The sequence below is a fragment of the Oryx dammah genome, unplaced genomic scaffold (assembly GCF_014754425.2).
Source record: "Oryx dammah isolate SB20612 unplaced genomic scaffold, SCBI_Odam_1.1 HiC_scaffold_11, whole genome shotgun sequence".
Taxonomy (NCBI): Eukaryota; Metazoa; Chordata; class Mammalia; order Artiodactyla; family Bovidae; genus Oryx; species Oryx dammah.
Window position 1 is genome coordinate 50556909 of NW_024070195.1, and position 17882 is coordinate 50574790.

At 39.9% G+C, this 17882-nt stretch overlaps 1 protein-coding gene across 2 annotated transcripts in view; it reads left to right on the top strand.

Annotated features, from left to right (window-relative positions):
• Nucleotides 1–16485, top strand: part of KHDRBS2 (KH RNA binding domain containing, signal transduction associated 2) — an 831701-nt gene extending 815216 nt beyond the window's left edge. For both annotated transcript variants that reach the window (XM_040249230.1, XM_040249231.1), the window contains one exon: nucleotides 15993–16485. In XM_040249230.1, the coding sequence (XP_040105164.1) occupies nucleotides 15993–16090 (98 nt within the window). In that variant the 3' untranslated portion in view covers nucleotides 16091–16485. The remainder of the gene's footprint in view (nucleotides 1–15992) is intronic.
• Nucleotides 16486–17882: the final 1397 nt, after the last annotated feature.

Genomic DNA, 17882 nt, shown 5'->3' on the forward strand with positions numbered 1-17882 from the left:
AGTTCAATTCAATCACTTAGTCATGTAAAGCTCTTTGCAACCCCATGGAATTCATGCAGCACTCCAGGTTTTCCTATCCATCACCAACTCCTGAAGCTTTCTTAAGCTCATGTCCACTGAATCAGTGATGCCATCCAAAGATCCCATCTTCTGTTGTCCCCTTCTCCTCCATCCTTCAATCTTTTCCAGGGTCAGGGTCTTATCCAATGAGTCAGTTCTTCACATCAGATGGTCAAAGTATTGGAGTTTCAGCTTCAGCATCAGTCCTTCCAATGAAAATTCAGGACTGATTTCCTTTAGGATTGACTGGTTTGATGTCCTTGCAGTCCAAGGGACTCTCAAGAGTCTTCCCCAACATCACAGTTCGAAAGCATCAGTTCTTTAGTGCTCAGCTTCCTTTATTGTCCAACTCTCACATCCATACACTGCAGTCCATGGGGTCGCTAAGAGTCAGACACGACTGAACTACTTCACTTTCACTTTTCACTTTCATTCATTGGAGAAGGAAATGGCAACCCATTCCAGTGTTCTTCCCTAGAGAATCCCAGGGACTGGGGAGCCTGGTGGACTGTTGTCTATGGGGTTGCACAGAATTGGACATGACTGAAGTGACTTAGCAGCAGCAGCAGCACATCCATACATGACTATTGAGAAAATCATAGCTTTGACTATACAGACCTCTGTTTGCAAAGTAATGTCTCTGCTTTTAATATGCTGTCTAGGTTGGTCATAGCTTTTCTTCCATGGAACAAGCATCTTTTAATTTCATGGCCGCAGTCACCATCTGCAGTGATATTTGGGCCCAAGAAAATAAAGTCTGTCACTGTTTCTATTGTTTCCCCACTTATTTTCCATGAAGTAATGAGATCAGATGCCATGATCTTCTTTTTTTTGAATGTTGAGTATTAAGCCAGCTTTTTCATTTTTCTCTTTCACTTTCATAAAGAGGCTCTTCAGTTCCTCTTCGCTTTCTGCCATAAGGGTGGTGTCATTTGCATATCGGAGGTTATTCATATTTCCCCCAGCAAACTTGGTTCCAGCTTGTGCTTCATCCGGCCCAGCATTTCACATGATGTGCTCTGCAAATAAGTTAAATAATCAGGGTGACAATATACCACCTTGATGTACTCCTATTCCAATTTGGAACCAGTCTGTTGTTCCATGTTCAGTTCTAACTGTTGCTTCTTGACCTGCATACAGATTTCTTAGGATGCAGGCAAAGTGGCCTGGTAGTCCCATTTTTTAAAGAATTTTCCAGAGTTTGTTGTGTACACAAAGGCTTTGGCATATTCAATAAAGCAGAAATAGATGTTTTCTGGGACTTTCTTGCTTTTCTATGATTCAACAGATATTGGCAGTTTGGTCTCTGTTTCCCCTGCCTTTGCTAAATCTGCCATTTCTAAATAAATGCATATTTAGGAATAAGCATGCCTAAAGAGACAAAAGACCTGTACTCTGAAACAATAATATGTTGATGAAAGAAATTAAATATTACACAAACAAATGAAAGGATATATCATGTTCTTCGATTGAAAAGATTCAGTTCAGTTCAGTTCAGTCGCTCAGTAGTGTCTGACTCTTTGCGACCCCATGAATTGCAGCACGCCAGGCCTTCATGTCCATCACCAACTACCGGAGTTCACTCAAACTCACATCCATCGAGTCAGTGATGCCATCCAGCCATCTCATCCTCTGTTGTCCCCTTCTCCTCCTGCCCCCGCTCCCTCCCAGCATCAAAGTATTTCCCAATGAGTTAACTCCACATGAGGCGGCCAAAGTACTGGAGTTTCAGCTTTAGCATCATTCCTTCCAAAGAACACCCAGGATTGATCTCCTTTAGAATGGACTGGTTGGATCTCCTTGCAGTCCAAGGGACTCTCAAGAGTCTTCTTGATTAGTACTGTGAAAATGACTATACTACCCAAAGAAATCTACAGATGCAATACAATCCCAATCAAATTGCCAATGCCATTTTTAATAGAGCTAGAGACAAAATTTAATGTGTATGGAGATAGAAGAAACCCCAAATACCCAAAGAAATCTCGAGAAGGGAAAACAGAGCTGGAGGAATCAGACTCTTTGACTTCAGACTATACTACAGTGCTATAGTAATCAAAACAGGATGGTACTGGTACAAAAATGGAAATATAGATGAATAGAACAGGAGAGGCTCAGAAATAATCCCAGGTACCTATGGTCAAAGAATCTATGATGATGAAGCCAAGACTATACAATGGAAAACGGACATTCTCTTCAATAAATGGTGCTGAGAAAACTGGACAACTACTCATAAAAAATTGAAATTATATCATTCTTTTACACCATACACAAAAATAAACTCAAAATAGATTAAAGATCTAATACAAAACTGGACATAATAAAACTCTTAGATGAAAATATAGGCAGAACAGTCTCTGACATGAGTCACAGGATCAAGATAAAGATTCATCTCCCAGAGTAATAGAAATAAAAGCAAAACAAATGGGATTTAATTAAACACAAAAGCTTTAGTACAGAAAAGGAAAGCACAAACAAACCAAAAAGACAACTCACAGAATGGGAGAAAATATTTGCAAACTTTGTGACCAACAAGGAATTAGTTTTTAACAGTCACAAGCAGCTCATGAGACTTAGCATCATCAAAACAAACAACCTAATCAAAGAATGCGATGAAGATTTCAATAGACATTACTCCAAAGAAGACATATAGATAGCCAAGAGGCATATGAAAAGATGTTCAACACTGCTAATTATTAGAGAAATGCAAATCAATCTAAGAGATATCATTTCACACTTGTCAGAATGGCTATCATCAAAAGATCCACAAACAATAAATTCTGGACAAGATGTGGAGAAAAGGAAACCCTCCTACATTGTTCATGGGAATATATATTGGGTTGGCCACTATGGCAAACAGTGTGGAGGCTCCTTCTAGTTCAGTCGCTCAGTCGTGTCCGACTCTTTGAGACTCCATGAATCGCAGCACGCCAGGCCTCCCTGTCCATCACCAACTCCCGGAGTTCACTCAGACTCACGTCCATAGAGTCAGTGATGCCATCCAGCTATCTCATCCTCTGTCGTCCCCTTCTCCTGACCCCAGTCCCTCCCAGAATCAAAGTCTTCTCCAATGAGTCAACACTTCACATGAGGTGGACAAAGTACTGGAGTTTCAGCTTTAGCATCATTCTTTCCAAAGAAATCCCAGGGTTGATCTCCTTCGGAATGGACTGGTTGGATCTCCTTGGAGTCAAAGGGATTCTCAAGAGTCTTCTCCAACACCACAGTTCAAAACCATCAATTCTTCGGTGCTCAGCCTTCTTCACAGTCCAACTCACACATCCATACATGACCACTGGAAAAACCATAGCCTTGACTAGATGGACCTTAGTCGGCAAAGTAATGTCTCTGCTTTTGAATATGCTATCTAGGTTGGTCATAACTTTTCTTCCAAGGAGTAAGCGTCTTTTAATTTCATGGCTGCAATCACCATATTCAGTGATTTTGGAGCCCCCCAAAATAAAGTCTGACACTGTTTCCACATCTATTTCCCACAGAGTGATGGGACCAGATGCCATGATCGTCGTTTTCTGAATGTTGAGCTTTAAGCCAACTTTTTCACTCTCCTCTTTTACTTTCATCAAGAGGCTTTTTAGTTCCTCTTCACTTTCTGCCATAAGGGTGGTGTCATCTGCATATCTGAGGTTATTGGTATTTCTCCCGGCAATCTTCATTCCAGCTTGTGTTTCTTCCAGTCCAGCCTTTCTCATGATGTTCTCTGAATATAAGTTAAATAAACAGGGTGACAATATACAGCCTTGATGTACTCTTTTCCCTCTTTGGAACCAGTCTGTTGTTCCATGTCCAGTTCTAACTGTTGCTTCCTGACCTGCATACAGATTTCTCAAGAGGCAGGTTAGGTGGTCTGGTATTCCCGTCTCTTTCAGAATTTTCCACAGTTTATTGTGATCCACACAGTCAAAGGCTTTGGCATAGTCAATAAAGCAGAAATAGATGTTTTTCTGGAATTTTATTGTTTTTTTCCCATGATCCAGCAGATGTTGGCAATTTGATCTCTGGTTCCTGTGCCTTTTCTAAAACCAGCTTGAGCATCAGGAAGTTCACGGTTCACGTATTGCTGAAGCCTGGCTTGGAGAATTTTGAGCATTACTTTACTAGCCTGTGAGATGAGTGCAATTGTGCAGAAGTTTGAGCATTCTTTGGCATTGCCTTTCTTTGGGATTGGAATGAAAACTGACCTTTTCCAGTCCTGTGGCCACTGCTGAGTTTTCCAAACTTGCTGACATATTTAGTGCAGCACTTTCACAGCATCATTTCTCAGGATTTGAAACAACTCTACTGGAATTCCATCACCTCCACTAGCTTTGTTCATAGTGATGCTTTCTAAGACCCATTTGACTCCACATTCCAGGATGTCTGGCTGTAGATGAGTGATCACACCATCATGATTATTTGGGTCGTGAAGATCCTTTTGTACAGTTCTTCTGTGTATTCTTGCCATCTCTTCTTAGTATCTTCTGCTTCTGTTAGGTCCATACCATTTCTATCCTTTATTGAGCCCATCTCTGCATGAAATGTGAAACTAAAAATAGAGCTACCATGTGCTGTACTGTGCTTAGCCACTCAGTTGTATTCAACACTTTGTGACCCTATGGACTGTAGCCCTCCAGGCTCTTCTGTCCATGGGTTTCTTCAGGCAAGATACTGGAGAGGGTTGCCATGCACTCCTCCAGGGGATCTTCCCAACCCAGGTGTCGAATCTGGGTCTCCCATGTTGCTTGCAGATTCTTTACCATCTGAGCCACCAGGGAAGGCCAAGAATACTGGAGTGAGTAACTAATCCTTCTCCAGGGGATCTTCCTGACCCAGAAATCAAATTGGGATCTCCTGCATTGCAGGTAAATTCTTTACCAGCTGAGCTACCAGGGAAGACCCAGAGCTATCATATGACCCTGCATGCAAATCCACTCCTTGGCATCTATCTGGACAAAAGCATAGTGTGAAAGAAGACATACACCCCAATGCTTATTACAGCACACTGTTTACAATAGGCAAGGTATGGAAGCAATTTAAATGTCCATCGACATAAAAATGGATAAAGATGTGAATATACATACATAGACACAATGGAATATTACTTAGCCATTAAAAACAATGAAATAATACCATTTGCAGCAACATGGATGAACCTAAAGATTTGTCATGAGTGGAATAAGTCAGGCCAAGAAAGAGAAATACTGTATGAGATCACTTATATGCAGAATCTTTTAAACAATGATACAGAACAGAAACAGATTCACTGACTTAGAGAACAAACTTATGGTTACCAAGTGGAATGGGTGGGGGGGCAAGGATAGTTAGGGAGTTGGGGTTGACATGTATTCACTGCTCTGTTTAAAATGGATAACCAGCAAGAACCTACTGTATAACATAGGAAACTCCACTCAGTATTATGTAATATAAACGGCAAAATAATTTGAAAAGAATAGATACATGAATTACTTTGCTGTACACCTGAAACTGACAACATCATAAATCAACTATAATATAAATTATTTTTTAATCAATAAATAAAAAAAATAAAAATAAATAGCACCAGCACAAAGGAGAGAGATGTTATACTAATCATTAGGGACTTCACCTAAGAACTTTTTCAAAGACTTAAATGGGTCTCACTGAGGAAAATATCAATATTCAGAATAAATTCCTGTCATTATTGACTCAGTGGACATGAGTTTGAGCAAATTCAGGGAAATAGTGATGGACAGAGAAGCCTGTTGTGTTGCAGTTCATGAGGTCACAAAGAGTTGGCCACCACTTAGTGACTGAGTAACAACAACCTCAATAGCCAAGAGAAGCACTTCAAAATTCCCAAAGACCCAACCCATCTCCAACTTGTGGGAGCTTTACCAGAAATCATCATTCTTAAGATGACTCAAAACAGTAAGTGATCAAAACATGCAATCTATAACATTTACTCATTGTTAGGGAAAATCCAAGGTTTTTCCCAATATATTAAGCAAAGTGAAATCTTTAATTTGCCAATATTTAATAGGTATCTAAATTTGGGTCTTTTGTACTTGAAATATTAAACTAATTTGTTCTACTGATTCTTTTCCCTAATTGGTACATTTCCATGCAATAATAAAATGACTTTCCATTTTTTAAAGATTTTAGCATTTATCAATAACATTTACTACATTACTTGTATTTTGAAACCATAGAATTTTTTTTAATAAACAATATAGAATACTTACACTCTTTACATGATCACCAAATCATCAACTCTAATTTTTTTATAGAATAGAGTCAAGAGTCAGACCATGTTTGGCCTTGCATGGAAATCCTTACTAAAAATTTGGGACTTTATCTTAAGTGTGCTATAAGAGCAACTGAACAGGAATAATTAATTGTACTTGGACAAGTCCTTCTCTCAAGAAGATGGAGAAGAATAATGTAAACACACACACAACAGTAGAGAATATATATATATATATATAATACATATATATGTATGTGTACAATGTGTGTGCATATGTATAATAAAACATATAATTATGGCATATGCATATATACTTACATATACATGTATAGATGCTTAAAATAATGGAAAAACAAAACAATAACAAGGTAGTTGTATATATACTCTGGGCAAAGATGATAATGGCTTGGCATGGATAGGGTTAGTAGGAATAGAAAGAAATGGGTAAACTAAATGGTTGAGAAAATACAAAGCCTGATGATTGCTTAGATATACTGAGCAAACTTCAGAGGATGCTGAGGGTTTTTGATATGCAACAAGGTAAGTTGTTGGTAATAGTGTGATTCACTAAAATATGAAATTTAGAGCACTAAGTAGCATGCAGAAAGAGTTTAGTTTAAAATAAAAATGACTTTGAGACACGTGAGGAGATGTCCTGCAGGCATTTAGATACGCATGTCAGAAGCTCACAATGGTTTGTGACAATTAAAATGCAACATCAATATGTAGATGAAAAGACTTGCCAACTTGTCAAAGATGCCTTTCCGCAAGAAAGAGGCAGAACTAGAACCCAAACACAGGCCTGGCTATAGGACTAACAGGTTGTTGTTGTTGCTTAGTTGCTAAGTCATATTCAGCTCTTATTACCCCCATGGACAGAGGAATCTGCCAGGCTCCTCTGTCCATGTGTTAGGACTCATAGGACTTTCATTTAAGCTGAAGGATACATCTGAGGGAGGCCTGTGGCCTCTTTTTGGGTACAAAATAAAGATGCAAAATATTTAAATATAATAGTTTATTCAATAAACAATTACCAAGTACCTATCATGTGAAGTCTTTCAGTCGTGTCCGACTCTTTGTAGTCCCATGGACTGTAGTCTACCAGGCTTCTCTGTCCATGGGATTTTCCAGGCAAGAGTACTGGAGTGGGTTACCATTTCCTTCTCAGAGGGTCTTCCTGACTCAGGGATCAAACTCAGGTCTCCTGCATTACAGGTAGATGCTTTATCCTCTGAGCCATAGAGTTTGGAATGGAATAGCTTCATTATTCTCTAAATGGATTATCCCAAGTGTTACTTGTTTCTAATTCCAAAGAGATAAGGTGGGAAGATCAGTATATATGTAATTTTGGTGAAGATGGGAGTACATGCAATAAAGCACATATCTTATTCTGAGGGCTTGTGTTAGTCACTTCCTTGGTGGCTCAGACGGTAAAGTGTCTGCCTACAATGCGGGAGACCCCAGTTCAATCCCTGGGTCGGGAAGATCTCTTGGAGAAGGAAATGGCAACCCACTCCAATATTCTTGCCTGGAAAATCCCATGGACTGAGGAACCTGATAGGCTATGGTCCATGGGGTCGCAAGTAATCGGACACGACTGAGCGACTTCAATTTCACTTTCTTTGCCAGTCACAAGAAGTAGTCGTCACTATTAAGAATGTTGGTAATTTTCTAGGCATGAAAAGGTAGAAGAATTGGGCTCATAAAATTGGTTCCTGAAAATACCTACATATCTGAAGACCTGTTCTTCTAGTTTTTGCCCAGAGAATGCCTCATTTCTGCTCTCCATCATGCACTTCTTTCAGGGGTTGTTGAAAATCAGCAGCTGCAGCAGTACGTGGTTTAGTCCTTGTAGTGGTAGATGGCAAGTGGCAATTTGTAGTTGACACTTCTTAGAACATAACTCATTCTGTTCATCTCTGAAAAGAGATGTCGGTCAGTCATACTCCCTGCTCATTACTCTTCCATTTTACCCTCTGTGTCTTAAAACAATAAACTCTGCAATTACATATAGTGACAATACAAATTGTGTGAAAGAAATGGTTGAACCTTTAGGTTCCAATATTTCATTAATATTATAAAAAGTTCAGAGCAGTTAGGCTAAAAATGACTTTCACTTTGGATAAATATACACCTAGATTTTCCCCTCAGGAAATTCACTTCAGGCAGTCCACATTTTGGTTAACAAAATTAAAGCTACATTCTCACACATTTAGCTAATCAATTATTTGTTGTTGGACTCACTAATTATTATACAATCAGAGAGGAGTAAAATAAATTGTCTTATTTGCTAACCAAGCAAAGAAAAGTAAAAAGAGAATGGAATCCAGAGGCTTCCTTCAGATAAAAGAAAATGAAAGAAAGTGAAGTCGCTCAGTCATGTTTGACTCTTTGTGACCCCATGGACTATAGCCCACCAGTCTCCTCTATCCATGAAATTTTCTAGTCAAGAGTACTGGAGTGGGTTTCCATTTCCTTCTACAGGGGATCTTCCCTATCTAGGGATTGAACCTGGGTCTCCCACATTGCAGGTAGACGCTTTACTGTCTAACTCACTGGGTGGAAAGATGATGAGACAATTATAAATATATATGTTCTGTACTCTTGTAGCACATTTAAGATAAAGTCTCAAATTTTATCAAGGGATTCCATATATATGTTAGGAAAGCTACTAAACTTTAAAGGAAGACAACACTAGCACCTATTTTGCATGAAAATTGCATTTGCTAATAAAATACATAAAATGCCTAGCACTATACATGACTCCTAGTAGGTGTATCTTCATTTTTTTAGTAGGATAGGTATTTTAAAATTAAATAATGAAAATTTGCATTATTATTATAGAGTGTTACAATCACTTAAAAGCATCTAACCTAACATATTCTCTTTGGGAATAAATAGCCATAAAGTAACATGTTCTTAAATATTTGAAAGATGCTTTTAAATAGAATGATATTCCTCTAAGAAATGAGAAATCTGAGTCCAACAAACTGAGTGGCTCAGAGCCAATGTGAACTTTAATCAATCTGTTGTAATGCTCTTGTATGATTGAGTGTTGGGAAACCAAAGACACTTGTGACTTATAATAATAGAGATCAATTTAGGTTTCTCACATTAAGGTGTACTTTTTGCAAATTGGTTTACAGTATGTGAAAAATAAGTGACAAGAGCTGTCCTATTTTGTTGCAGTGTGATTAAAGAAAAATTTGATGTTCTTTTTCATATCTCAGAAATATAAGTAACTAGGTATCTAGCAAAATGTGAGCATAAGAGCTATGCCCTAGATAACCTTTATGATGCACTATGTTCTTTCTGAACTACTCTCTAAAGTCAATTTACTTTGAAGATAGCATGTTAAACCTACATCTGGGAACATAAACATTAAAATTTTATTTTCCAGGTAAATAATACAGACTTTTCATAAATTGGCACTTTGTTCCTGAGCTTCATTTCCCCCCTAACAACTTCAACGTTCATAGTATCTCTACAGCAATCAGAGAACATCATCTTGCAAGTCCTAGGTGCAGACTGGTCATCATGTAGTTAACTTCTCCACCTGGTATTTTGGTATCTATAAGACAGCTCACAGGATATGGCTCAGAATATTATCTATAGCCTTTGAGAAACAACTAAAGGTCCTTGACTATGTTTAATGACTATGTTATTATTATTTAGTCTCCATAGACTGTTTTCCTTTGCTTGAGCATTTTTCACTTCTCTGATTAAATTATTCTCTGACTAAAGTTTTCCACAGGCAAAAGGCAGGCAGAAGGCATGGTGGGGGCTGGGGGTGTGGGCAAGGATTATAGAGTCCTGCTCCATTTTGGTACAAAATAATTAGTACAGGAAACATTTTAAAGAATATGAGTTATCTGGGTTAAACAGGGCCTGAATTCTTAGTCATGCCATATATTTACTCAGAAAATAAGCTATTTGATTCAGTGTTAGAGTTCAATCCAAGTTCAGTTGAATGACGGAAGTTAGTAACTCCCTTCTGCAGGCTTTCCTCAGTGTTTTCCTCAAATGTCTATTACAGCTGTCGTAATTTATGACATCTCATGTTAGTGTTGTCCTGTGAACTCCTCAAAGCTCTTTAAACCATCTTCATATGCAGGGTTTAGTATAAGGACTGGCACATAGGAGATCTGAAGGAAAAACAAGAAAATTTTATTTAATGAATGCTTTATTTGACTACATTCCTTCCTATCATATGCTGTCAGTCAGTTCAGTCACTCAGTCCTGTCTGACTCGTTGTGACTCCATGGACTGCAGCCTACCAGGCTCCTCTGTCCTTGGGATTTTCCAGGCAAGAGTACTGGAGTGGGTTGCCATTGCCTTCTCCAGTAAAGGTAGTCAAATAAGAACTGTGAGGCCAGTGAGTGCGTTTTGGCTGCTTCTGCTGCGCTAAGCAGGTGAGAGAACCCCGGCTTTCCTATCGGGAGCCCTTCTGAACGGTTTAGTCCCTTTGCAGCTGCCACTAGCTGTCAGCCTCCACATGGATGTTGTCCACGTGCACTTTGAGGTAGTCGTTCCTTGTAAACTTCTTATGGCAAAACTGGCATTCTGCCAGTGGACGATTGGGCTTATGAGTCATCTTGTGTCAGATATACTGTAAGGTACATTAAAATCTGGATTGGGAAACCCAATCAGAAATGGTAGGTATTTGATCAAATCAGTTGAACTCTACTTCTCATATTTTCATTTGCTTTTTCAAGAGTCACAATTCAGTAAACCATTCCAGTAATTGCCAACTTGGCAGTTAGTTTGTTACCTTTTCTAAGGAATAATGTATTTATTTGCTCTACTCATACACATAGAGTAGCTAGTGCTTCTCAGGAAACAATGATCTTGATATTGAGAGAATTTTGCTTCATCATTTTCCAAAAGTAAAAAGAAAGATCTCTAAATTTTATTGTCTACAATGATTTTTTAATAGCATCCTTTACAGGAATTGAAACATTTGGCCAGGACCCCGAAATTTGTATGGAGTCCTAAAATATTTTAAATCCACTCTATCTGCTAAATAGAAGAACCCCAAGAAGACAGACAAATTCAAAGTTCACCTAGATCTTTGTAAGTTCACATTTTAGAGAATTCCCATTATAAACACTTTATAATAATTTGTCTATCCCTATGTGCAAGGTTCTATGGTGGACTCAAGTTGAAATCACTCTGAATTTCTAAAAATTACTTATATCTCTGAATTAATTCAAGAGCTTCTGGTGAGCAGTGAGGGTATTGGCTGACAACACAAGGCTCACTGACACACTATATGATTCATGACCAAGGAGACTGTTTATTGAGTCAGTGCTTTCCAGTCCAGATCCAAAGACCAAAACTTGAGTGAGAGAAGCTGGCTTCTATTATATTGTGATGACTATAGACGTGACTGACTATATGTAGCCGTTCTGATATTAAGAAAAATATAGACCAAGGAAATATACACAGATAGAAATAGTATTTCCCTGACCTTTTATTATTGAAAAGATGTAAACAATGGGCCCAAGATCTGAATTAAGTGAAATTGAATTCTTCTGCTAATGGTAAGGACTCCTAGACTGGGGAGGACTTCAGTTTGCCTTTTTTGTTAACACTGAAGTGAAATATGGCCTTTGTAGCCTGACAGCAAATTAAATCTCAGAGACTGAATTTGGGGTGAAGCAGCAAAGAACAGACTTGGGCCCGCGCCTCCTCCTTCAGTCCGCGGAGGGTCTTGCTGGGCCCGCCAGGCACCCGGCAAGTGGGGCCACTCGTTTGCCCTGTGCGGGGCAGGCCCAGTGGTGAGCCCAGGGAGGGGAAGTGAGGTCCGGCTGCGCAGTTCCGCTGCCTTGAGGAGCCTCCGGCCGCAGCCGGTGTGCGGACACGGCTGGGTCGCCTCGCTCGAGAGCGTGTCCCCAGGACGAGAGCCTTGGGGTAGGACTAGAAGACGGCTCTGCGGAGGACGGACGAGCGAGATGGGCGGGCTGGGCAACTCCGCTGCACACGGTGAGGCCGCAGCCCGCCAGCCCTGACCGCGGGCCAGGGACTCGGAAGGCTCCGGGGTGGCTGGGCCTGCCGGCGCCCCAGGGCCGCCCCCGTGCCTGCGGCGCCTGTGTTCCCGCCGGCTCCGGCGTCTTGGTCTTCCCGGCCCCCGGAGTGCCTGTGCCCCTCGGCATGCGGGCGCGCCGCCCCCAGTCGCGGCCGGCAAAACTCGGGCCAGCAGAGGGCCAACCTCGCCCACGTCCCCAGTCTGGGGCCGAACTGGCCTCGTCTCGCGGGGGTATGGTCCCCCTGCCTGTTGGCCGGCGGCCCGCCGGGCGGAGTGCCCTTCGTGGGCCTGAGGGGAGCTGGGCACTCAGGGCTGCGCGTGGGGGGCCTAGGACGGCAGTACCGGAGTGTTCACCCAGCTCCGGGTACTGGTGCTGGAGGTCGCCAGCCCCGAGAGGGGCACCGCCCCCGACCCAGGGTGGGTGCCGGGACCGCCCCTGTGCTGGAGGCCTCTGGCGGTGAGACCCCGTGGTGGGTCCCGGGGGCCTACTTGCACCCGGATCCTTTTAAACGGCCCAGGGGCCCCTCGTGGTGGCGCGCAGCCGCCCCATCTTTACCATCAGTTTGCTGTTCGGGAGAATTGTTGTTGGAGAAGGCAATGGCAACCCACTCGAGTACTCTTGCCTGGAAAATCGCATGGACGGAAGAGCCTGGTAGGCTGTAGTACATGGGGTCGCTAAGAGTCAGACACGACTGAGCAACTTCACTTCCACTTTTCATTTTCATGCATTGGAGAAGGACATGGCAACCCACTCCAGTGTTCTTGCCTGGAGAATCCCAGGGACGGCAGAGCCTGGTGGGCTGCTGTCTATGGGGTCGCACAGAGTCCGACATGAGTAAGGCGACTTAGCAGCAGCAGCAGCAGCAGCAGCAGCAGCAGCAGCAGCAGCAGCAGAGTTGTTATTTAGTTGCTAAGTCATATCTGACTCTTTTGTGACCCTATGGAATGTAGCTTGTCATCTTCCTCCATTCATGGAATTTCTCAGGCAAGAATACCGGAGTGGGTTTTCATTTCTTTCTCCAGGAGACCTTCCTGACCCAGGGACTGAACTGGTGAATTCTACATTGGCAGGCAGACTGTCACTGAGTCACCAGGGAAGCCCCCTGGAGCTTTAGATAAAGTCAAATAAAACTAAGTCAGTGAATTTTTATTAAACACATGTGCTCTCTGACAAGTCCCCAAGATTATGCCAGTTTAAAAGCTCTGACAAATCTGGGAGTAGATGTGGCAGTTATGACTGTGTTGTTTCGCACCCCCTGGGAAACTTGAAACCTATATTATTCGCAGCTTCTAAAACACACAAATTGCAACTCAGGGATCTTCAGCACCTTAGACCAAATGAAGAAAAAGGTGGTACATTCCCTTTGTTAAAAACAGTAATAGAACAGGGTAGATTTTATCTTCTATGACTAGAGGGTGAAGACATTGACATATTCTTGATAATTCATAGACAAAGTATAAATTCAAATTATATGAGGTTGACAAGGCACTTTGAAGCTTCCAAGCAAGATTTATTTTTCCCTTCATGGCTCAGAGGTTAAAGCATCTGCCTGCAATGCGAGGGACCTGGGTTTGATCCCTGGGTCAGGAAGATCCTCTGGAGAAGAAAGTGGCAACCCACTCTAGTATTCTTGCCTAGAGAATCCCATGGATGGAGGAGCCTGGTGGGCTACAGTCCATGGGGTTGCAAAGAGTCAGACACGATTGAGTGACTTCACTTTCACTTTCTAGTACATCAAATAAATTTTTCTTTAATTCCAATCAAGTACACAGATAACATTATTCTCCAAAATGTCTATGTTGAGAAAGTCCAGCAGCTCAGACTTAAGTTCCTGTCTTCAAGAGATACTGTGAAAAAGACCAATACCTACAATCCCCCACCAAAAAGACATGATCTGGAGTGTGGCCTATAAAAGTCTAGAGTGTAAATATTTTAGGCTTTGCTCTAGTATGGTTACAATCACACAAGTAATCAAGAAAGTCTTCCTTTGTAGAGAAAAGGCAACCACATACAATGTTTTAATAAATAAGCATACTTGTATTCTAATAAAACTGCTTTTATTAGAACAGACAGCTGTTCAAATCTGGCTCAAAGGTCTTAGTTTTCCAACCCCTGATCCAGGTATGTCTATATTCTGACCTAAGGTAACATTTTTCATATTTATTTAGGGTCTCAATTCTATGCCCCAATGTATATTGCAATAAACATAAGCATGTACCTTAAAGGGTTTCCCTCATGGCTCAGACGATAAAGAATAAATAGTGAAAGAGATGAAACCCTTCATTTATCATCTTATATAATTTGTAATGAAGGTATTCTGATGAAGGATATCCTTAGACACCTAATGTTTACCCCTTTAATGCTATTTTCCCCTACATTGATCCAACTTTTGTTCATTTTTCTATATTATAGGTCATTATTCCTTGCCTTATAGTAAGTACAATTTAAATTTTTTCTTATTATGTTTGCTGAAGACATTTTTAGAGGCACTTGAACTTTCCAGAGGTATATGCCCTCAATCTGCAGTGATTTTCCAGTTATTTCAATTACCACCACCTTTTATATCAGCTATCGATGTCAGTGTGTGTCTTTCTAGTAATTCCTCTTCTTATTCCCATACTTCCTCCCACCATAGTCCAGTCTGCTCTCTAATAAAGAACTGAATTCTGATTGAAAGGCCTAGATAACCTAACTTCTGGGACCGTATAAGTCACCACAGACCCCTTGGCCCTTTGGAAAAGCACTACATTTCCCTTCTGGGTACACAGACTTTACAGAAACTATTTTTCACAATACCCAAAAGCTTGGTTGCTTTTCTTCTCTGTTGGCCAGGTCCAAGAACATTAAGATTACTGGAAGTCAGGTTAAACATAAATGATGAATTGTCCTAGTGTACTAATACAACTTTATTTTCCAACTTGTTTATTGGAAAAACTGATAGAAGATTTTTCTTTACTGATTTCGCTACTGAAACTTACTCTCACTAACTTGGACAGTTTAGCACAATGAACCTCAAACTTGGACCCTGATCAGTGGCCACAGCCTTATGGCATCAGAGACTGGTTTCATGGAAGACAATGTTTCCATGGACCAGGGGTATGGGAAGGTTTGGGGATGATTCAAGTGCACTTTATTTCTAACTTAATGCCATGGCTGATCTGACAGGAGGTACCAGTCCATGGCCCAGAGGCTGGGGACCCTTGATCTAGGGAACCATGTGAATAGTGCCAAACCCTGGGTCTCAACCTTTAGAGTTTCAAATCATTTGATTTTGGAGATAGAAAAAAGACATTAGACATTTTGGTTCTGGTTTGGTTTCAAGATTTCTAGATTATTCTTATGTTACTCAGTGGCTAAAAACTACTGTTTTCCCTATCCAGTTTTTTTTTAGGAGCCTGTGTAAAGAATAAGGAAGGGGTGGTTTACCTTGATGCTCCTCTTTCTTTTTAATATGGACTTTCGTTTAAACGTTCTTAATATTCTGTGCTTTGAAAAATGTCATGCTGGCTTGTGCATTTCAAAATATATGCTTTTTTGGATGATCTCACCATGTGGAACATGTAGTAAGGCTACAGCCTTCAGTGTTAAGATGCTTTACTCTCTTTTCTACTATTGCATTGTAACTAACTGCTTTCAATAACTGTGAAGCAAAGTGAATGTTACTATCTATCTCTTGTTCATAGTGCCAGAAGAATGGGCCACGACTCACTCCAGCCTGAAATCACCTCCGTCAAGGTCAGCCCGAGGGGGATACAGGGAGCACCCCTATGGTAGATACTGAGGGTTCTCCTCGCCTGTGACCTCACCTCAAAGATAGTTCATAGCCTGTGGTCTCCACATAAACAACAACATGACAAGTAATAGTCCTTTTTTTTGTTCCTATTCTAGGGATAACTGCCCATGATTGCTCCCGTATATTTCTTGTATTTCCCCTAGACAGTTGGCATGACATTGACACTATTAGTATTTTACAAGACAGACTAAAAAAGATGTTGGCAAGCATCGTCTATAAACCATCATTCAGTAGGATGATACTCTGTGTTGTTTTCATTGTTGTATGTAATCTCTCTCTCTTTTTTTTTTTAACAAAGAGCATGAATCTCTTAACAGACTTTGAGTCTCAATCAGAAAAACTTTGTTTAAGTTTACTAAAAGACTGTAACACAACATTTGAACTAGCTATAATAAAGTTGTAGATAAGATGTTTAACCTGTCTTTTAATATGTTAGTTAGATGAAGCTGTTTGATATTAAGTTTGTAAATTTAATTTTAAATGCTGTTTTAATGGGGTTGAAAACAAGAAGCTACTGTATGTATGTAGCTAACTGAATTTGTTTAGTGTTTTAACCTGTATTTGTTAAAAAAGAAACACATACACACACACACACACACATAAAGTTCCATGTGTAAGCTTCTCTAAATAGGAAACCACAATTTGTCAATATGTTTGCCATAATTTGTCAATAAAGCTGAAAGCTTTTGTAAAAACTAAATTTGGAATTACTTGTTTTCTAGCTTTAAATGCCTGCTTTATTTCTTCTTCAAGATATGCCTAAAATGTTTTCTATTTAAAAATTACAAAAATGAACCCAAACCTGTTTTAAGATATTTGTGTAATACTTTAAAAGTGTACTAATAACTTATGGTTGTTAAATAACTTAAAAGTTAGCAAACTAAACTGTTACATGAATCATGGTTAGCAGACACTAATGTATAACATGTTAATGGAAAAAAGTGGATTTAGAATAATAAATGGATTTTAAACTATCCTTTAAGCTTTATCTTGCTAAACACAAATTCTGGTTGACTTGTTTGCATTAGCTTGTCTCTCGTGAGAAAGAGTAATGGAGTATAAAGAGGTAAGATTACTACTTACCACTGTCTAAATGCCTAGTTCTTCAACCTTTGAGTTTCCCGCACATTAAATATCCCATCCAACATGTAAGCATTGTGTAGATTCACTTTATTGTTTTCACTCAAAGGAATATGTGGTCTTCATTTGCGTAGTTTACAACAATTTGTTTTGACAAACAAATCATCAGTGTCACTGGCCACTTGTTGCTATTCAACCTCAAAAACTTTATTTGTAATTTTCAGTGCTAAATATCACCTCCCTTGAAGGCAGTTTAGAGGGCTGATATTTCTTTTGAGACTATCAGACTTGATGGCTGATGATTGTTAACGAAATATGTCGCAGGACTCAAAGGATGACTAAACGTTAAAACAGGTAACACTAATAGTAACTCTGTAATTTTGCTATGCAACAGTAATGTTAAATATTCTCAGTTATTAAGTTCCTGATAGTTAAAAAAGTAAACCTACAAAAACATAACAAATAGGTCTATAGGTTATTAAAACAACTAATTAACGTTAACTAGAGGCACCAAAATTATTTTACAATATATAACCCTCAAGGTAATAAACAGAACTAAAATTAACAATAATAGTAATGCAACTCTTGTTAACATCAAATGTAAGCTAAATTTTGATGGAACAAAGAAAATGAAAGACTTGATGGTAGGGATGAATGCCAAAACTGTTAATCTCTTAAAAACAATTTTTTTTTTGTTTAT